At 35.5% G+C, this 6,506-nt stretch overlaps 1 protein-coding gene across 1 annotated transcript; it reads right to left on the bottom strand.

Moving 5' to 3' along the window:
• Window positions 1-619: 619 nt before the first annotated feature.
• LOC147855630 (ras-related protein RABA5c-like) lies at window positions 620-3,670 on the bottom strand. The gene is made up of 2 exons (XM_087330337.1): window positions 3,164-3,670; window positions 620-1,095 (listed from the first exon to the last, which is right to left on the bottom strand). Exons 1-2 carry the CDS (start codon window positions 3,504-3,506, stop codon window positions 740-742), a joined length of 699 nt encoding a protein of 232 aa, XP_087186463.1. The 5' UTR covers window positions 3,507-3,670; the 3' UTR covers window positions 620-739.
• Between the last annotated feature and the right edge of the window lie 2,836 nt (window positions 3,671-6,506).

The following is a 6,506-nucleotide window of genomic DNA, read 5'->3' as shown; positions in this document are numbered from 1 at the left end:
AGACCAAAGCGAAGGTTCTCTATTCAAAATAGGGACAGACACAGGAGAGACAATGAAAAGAAAGAGGGAAAGGTGCTTGGGATGGCTAAGATTGATACAAGGAAAGCGAAACACCATACATAAGCTAGCACATACAAATGAAGGTCACAATACAACATCCAAGTGTCACAACATAACCATGAACAAGCCATTGGGTTGATTTTTCATATGCAAGTTATAAAAGATTGACATACAAGAGGTAGAGGGCTAGCTAAAGACAAAGAATAAGTCCAAGTATTTGACAATATTGTAATCTCTTTAATGTCTAAGACAACATATTTTGAATGTAATCTCACATTAAATCAATGGTTTGATTCTCAGTATACGTATCGATATTATGAATGGTGCAACTCTTATATTTGACTACACGATTTCACGTCAATGACATGTAGACTTTGTAATGTTGTTGAAATGTCATTATCTTGCTACTTCCAATTAGCCATAGTGAAGAAGATGATGATGATACATGGGTGGTGAGTGTCATACCATCCATCTTATTCTTTCTATTCAAGTGTCTCATATTAAAATAGGATTTTGGTTATAGTCATCAAAATGTTCTATATCGTTTAAGTCTAACATATAAATATCAAACATGATACCAATTCAACGTCTAAAGAAAGTGTTTGCACAAAGAACTCGTGAAATGTTGATTCTTAGGTTACAATATCGCATCTTGATGCTAAGAATTATAGAGAGAAACTCATGCAGAGCAACACTTGGATTTAGGACGTGACTTCATTTCATTTGCATCTTCATAATCTTGTTGAAATGTTACTACCTTGGTACTACCGATGGGCCTCAATGAAGAAGAAGAAGACATGTTGGTACCGTTGGTTGTTAATACATTCCTGCTAACATTTTTGTATACCTCCCTTATCACAGTTTGAAATGCTTTTGCTACATTTGTTGTATCAAGAGCTGAAGCCTCCATGAATAACAAATCCTCTTTATTTGCAAAGGATTGACCTTCTTCTCGTGAAACTTGTCTTATATGTTGAAGATCACATTTATTTCCAACAAGCATCACCAATGGAGCACCATTTGAATTTGCATGGACTAATATGCAAAATGAAGAGAAAAGCAAAACATATAAAGAAAATAAGTTTAAAAATCTAATATTTTAGTTCATTTGCATCGCCATAATCAACTAAAATATTAGAATATAAATGCAAATCCAGCATTCTTAGTATACCAAGTGACATGTATTGCACGATAGAACTAAACCTAAATTACTCCTTTGGAGAATAATAAATAAATCAATTGCACATACATTTATGGACAAAAACACATTATTGATGTAAGATGAAAACACGATGCAAAGCATTACGGTCATTGAAAGATAAAATAATCAAATGTTTGCCATTTGTACATTTCCATTGTGATATCAGTTCGATTCATGATCTCTATCAACAAGAACTAGCTAGGCTACTTCAATCCTTGGCATAATATATACTATGCCAAATATCTTCATGATGCACATGCAGTTTAGACTATTGGGGGTGTATATGTTTGACCGTAATCTTTGTTGAATGGGTTTTGAATGGATCTTTCTTGAAGATGTGAAGCTTTCTTAGAGATAATAAATAAATCTATAGTTAATGTTGTATATATCAATATATTCGCTTAGTATTTTGTTCTCCATTCTACTAGTTCTGGTCTTCATTTTACTTACTCAAATGATCAGTGCTAACGTTTGATTTATAGTTTGGAGTTAGTAGCATTATTTTGATGCATTGGCATGAAATCCCTTGTTTGACATGGAAATAATGATTTACTAGAGTTTCCTTTGTATTGCTCATACAAATCAACATGCCTTATGTGAAGCATGCTAAGCTTCACATAATCAAGTCAACCATTTGTGGTAACTGCCTTTTGGCATACCAAAATGATTGTTATTGTATGAGAAAAATATTTTTAGGTTATGATTGTAGACCTACTCTAAGATTAAAGTTTGCATATTGACCACTTGAGTTCACTCATGATTTATGTACTTATATCTAAATAAAAAATACAATTCCCATTCTTGAAGATAGGATTTTTTAAAAAGGTAGCCATGAACATAATTCATGATAATGAGCATGAGCTTTGCATCTTATAAGTAGTTCACAATACCCATTTTATGAGACTTAAGTCCTAGTAATTGATTGGTTCCGGTAATTTGTGACGCCTAGGTAGAGCATTAGTTAATTAATGCCAACGTTTTGACATTCTTTCAAATATGCAAAACTATTGAGATTTGTTCTTGGGTATATTGTTAGAGTTGTCACAACATTACATGAGGACACTAATAGTTAACCATTTGTGTCAGTTTGCAGAGCGGTTTTTTCTCTCCCTTGGGTTTCCTTTCCCTAAGGTATTCAACATTATGAGCTTTTATAAATGCAAAGTTCACAATTTTATGTCTTAGTCCACAATGCGGCAATTCCTGACACACAATGTAGAGATCATATTAGGTCCAAACCCCTAATGTGGATACCATGTTACCTCATATTGTTAGGTCCTAATCCACAATATTAGTTCATAATGCTACATTCTAATCCCCAATGTAGGAACCATATTTAAGACTTCCACCAATAATATGGCAAGTGAAAGAGACAAACATTGTGTCCAATCTACACCATGGGAATTGTATCATATATTAACTAGATTTAGACCAATGAAAGAAGTCTAGAACTTACATCAAAGTTCATCAAGCCAATATAGATACAACAAACTTGTCGACAAGTGATGTTGTAAACAATGAAGGCACTAATGCAAACACTTCAACTACAATCATGGATGTTATCGATTGTAAAATATGTGTAACTCAATTGAAATTAGTTAGCAAAAAATACCAACTTAGAAAGTCATAATGTTAAGTTCTTAATCCCACGTATGGGAATCATAATGGGAAATTATGTCTTGAGACATTTCTAGTTTGACACATGGTCAACCAATAAGACTTAAGGATTAAGATAAAAACTTGGCTTTAAGATGTTCCTAGTTGTTATATGGCAAGTGAATTTGGCCAATGAGTGTTTCAAAAGAGGATTACATTATGCCTCCATCTAAATAAATACCACAAAGAGATCCAAATAAATTTAGTGTGATGAAAGATTTTCTTTTGTCTTAAGAAACAACTTACGATGGAGTTCGTCGAGCCAACGTCGGACACACTCAAATGTGTGCCGACGAGTGATGTCATAGACGATGAGAGCACCAACTGCACCTCGGTAGTAAGCGGATGTGACAGCACGAAATCGCTCTTGTCCTGCCGTGTCCCAGATCTGAGCCTTGATCCTCTTCCCTTCAACCTTCAAACTTTGGGTTTGGAATTCTACCCCAATGGTTGCTTTGGTGTTGATATGGAACTCGTTCTTGGCGAATCTCGACATGAGGTTTGATTTCCCTACCCCGGATTCACCGGTCAATATGATCTTGAATATATAATCTTCCCCTTCTAGAGCACCCCCTTCTACTTCCTCCATATTGCTAGCATATGTGAAGGTTTGGAAGCTAAAGAAAAAGGAATGAAATGGAATGGGTATTCATTCATTCAAATCATTTCATTTGTACATCGTGCACACCATCAAATAGACATTAAAAATAAAATTGGTTCTCCAATCCACGATATCTCCATTTCCCACAAACCCATAATTATCATGATATAAGGGGTGTGTGTGTGTGTGTGTGTGTGTGTGTGTGTCTTGTAGATAGATAAATAAGTATTAGGATCCATTTGTTGTGGTACCAACAACTTTCTCATGTTTTATTTGTGGGTATTATTGTGACGCCTCAAAGCAAGAGTAATTTGGAGATTTCATTGTCTTTACTTCCATGAATAGGACGCCCCCCCCCCCCCCCCCCCCCCAAAAAAAAACAAAAAAAAACAAAAAAATGAAATGATAATTTTACCACATTCACATTATTTTATTCATTGAACGTTTATAATTCATTTTGATCTTGTTTTTGTACTCCTAATGTAAATAAGTTTACAATCGCCACATTCGAGATTGAGTTTTGAACTTGCATTAAGGTCTAAGGTAATGAGAGCATACAATTTCCCCCACACGTTCGCGTTTGAATATATATTGCCACAAAGAAAAACATACAATTGCAGTAAAAAATGAGCCAACATGTCTACAAAGCGATCAACATAGCTCATAAAGGGAATCTCTTCTCAAATAAAAATAGGCCATGGTACAACGGAATACACGATAAATTATCGTAAATTTTACAATTTTTGTAAAGTGAAATCCATGATGTGAATGCATCGATTTCGACAATTGCGAATGATATGTTTCTGCAATTTTAATAAATTTTGTTTGCACGGTAAAATTGTGGTTGTTTCCATCTTTTGATGTAGCTAGACATGACTAGAAATTCAAGAACTAGTATATGGCAAAGGAAGTGTGGAAGCTTGTTGTACATGAAGAGATGCCAAAAAAATAATGAATTTTTTAAGGAAGATATAATATTAAGAATTCCATAGCCTAATTTATTATAACATTTTAGTCCCTTACGTATAGCCATATATTTTAATGGAGGCCGTCAAGCAAGAGATGCCAAGCCCATTAGCTCCACGATGAGTGACCAAAGGCAAAACATTAAGGGAGAAATAAGTGTTGATGATTCCAATCTCATTTATCATAAGGTGTAGGTTTTTAACATACACACAACCTTAATTTAGAAATAGTTGGCTATGCAAGAGATACAAACCAAGCATTTGTGGATAGTTCCAAACCCATCAAAACTAGCAAGAATAGACCATCCTCAAAGAAGACAATGGCTAACAAAGGCCAATTTATAGTTAAGCATGGGAATTTAACAAGTCACTTCTCATGGTGCTCATGTACGTCTCTCTATCATATTGGGAGTGACCTAGAAACTTGTTATCAGCTAGATAATTAACTACAAAAAACAATGGATTACATAGAATTAAATATATAAGCGGTATAATTTCTTCTCTTGTATTAACGAGAGAATGGGGCTTTATATACAAAATTCCAGAAAAAATAACCACTAATAAGAATGGACATGAAAAATATACAAACTAGTGTACAATAATAAATAATTGTTGGAACAAATGGACATGAAATATACAGACATGTGCAATTAGGTAATCATGCATATTTGGGCGAAATACATAATATTTGGAAATTAAAATTAATAGTAAAATAGGTACTATATTCCATTCCTTAACACTTGGCACACTTGATGGATAGCTACGAAAGAAGCCAATGAACCCATAAACATATCAAGGTTTTTGAGGATTCCTCCATCTAGTGAGAGTTTTCGCACACCAATTTGGAATCCAAATGCCACTTGCTTGCACTTGCTTCTTGACTGTGCTCCATTCTTGATGAATATTTTGTGCTCCTTTGAGAAACCTCTCGGCAATAGGCTACCCGATTTCGTACACGTGGTGATTTTGTCATCCATCACAATGTTGTGCGGCTTTTTGTTTATCTTGAAGGTGTGCTAGCTCTTATGTCCATTCTGCTAGTTGTGATGTCTCCACGACGATATTGCTAGGAATAAGATGGAGGAGCACAAATTGTAGTGTCTAGCAGTATGTGGCGAGTAAGTAACCCTAATATATCCCACCCATGAAAATATCAATGTTCATGGGTGTATAAGTCCCTAAGTGATACATAGTGTGTAGGGCCAAAAATGTAATTCCTACAAATAGTAGGATGTATATGTATAGGTCAAAAATGATGCAAGGCTAATTATGCCCAAAAAACTTAGTGTGCATTATCTTGTGTTGCAGGCTCAGAAAATCTGCTCAGATGCTTCATCCTTGCTCCAACAATTGTTATCAAATCGATGGGAGCCAGCCAAGAGAAGACCATAGAAATGGCTTCTTCTTCTTTGTATATATGTTGCCTGTGCACAAACGGATAGACAGACATGAAGGCGGTGTCATTGTCTTCAGCCAAGTGTGGTAACCCTTGCCACATCCTTGCTGCTACAAGAACTCTTCAGCCACATTTTTCATAAATCCCAAGAGGTATTTTTCTCTCGGTCTTCCAGCAATAAATACGGATTTACTTGCTCCTAGATTACAAAGAGATGAGTGTTTGCCATTGTGCACTATATTGTGGCAGAGAAGTTGCATGTTAATTGCATGCTCACTTGATTTGAGATTGTGAAATGGAAGTTGTGTGTTAGTCTATCTCCATTGATCCTTGGCTTAGGGCTGATATGTCAATGGGTGGTTGCTTTTGGGGACATACGTAGTTTTGTCCCACTGTGATAGTTGTGCTTGAGAGCGGCTAGCAAGTAGCGTCCCAACTATTGTTAAGTGCTTAGGTTTGCAATCGATGAAGTCTCATTACCATCTGATGGCTTCTGAAATGTCTGAGGTTTCAAGTACCTCATGGAGTGGTTCTTTTAGTTCCAATAGATGATGTTACTACACATACTGGGGTGAATATGGTTTTTCTCCCTCCCATACATGGTTGTTGGACTTTAGTGCATCATTT

This window comes from Azolla caroliniana, unplaced genomic scaffold, assembly GCF_043228905.1.
Source record: "Azolla caroliniana isolate FFs.n. ecotype wild unplaced genomic scaffold, voAzoCaro1.0.p SCAF_14, whole genome shotgun sequence".
In the NCBI taxonomy this organism is placed as follows: Eukaryota; Viridiplantae; Streptophyta; class Polypodiopsida; order Salviniales; family Salviniaceae; genus Azolla; species Azolla caroliniana.
The sequence above is the reverse complement of the archived record's forward strand: the minus strand, read 5'-3'. Positions and strand labels throughout refer to the sequence as shown.

Excerpts from the sequence above, each read along its gene's own strand:
- LOC147855630 (XM_087330337.1), bottom strand. The coding sequence starts at position 3,506 with ATGGAGGAAGTAGAAGGGGGTGCTCTAGAAGGGGAAGATTATATATTC. Across the intron at positions 1,096-3,163 it reads TTGGCTCGACGAACTCCATC|TCCATGCAAATTCAAATGGT; the intron begins GTAAGTTGTTTC and ends TTTGCATATTAG.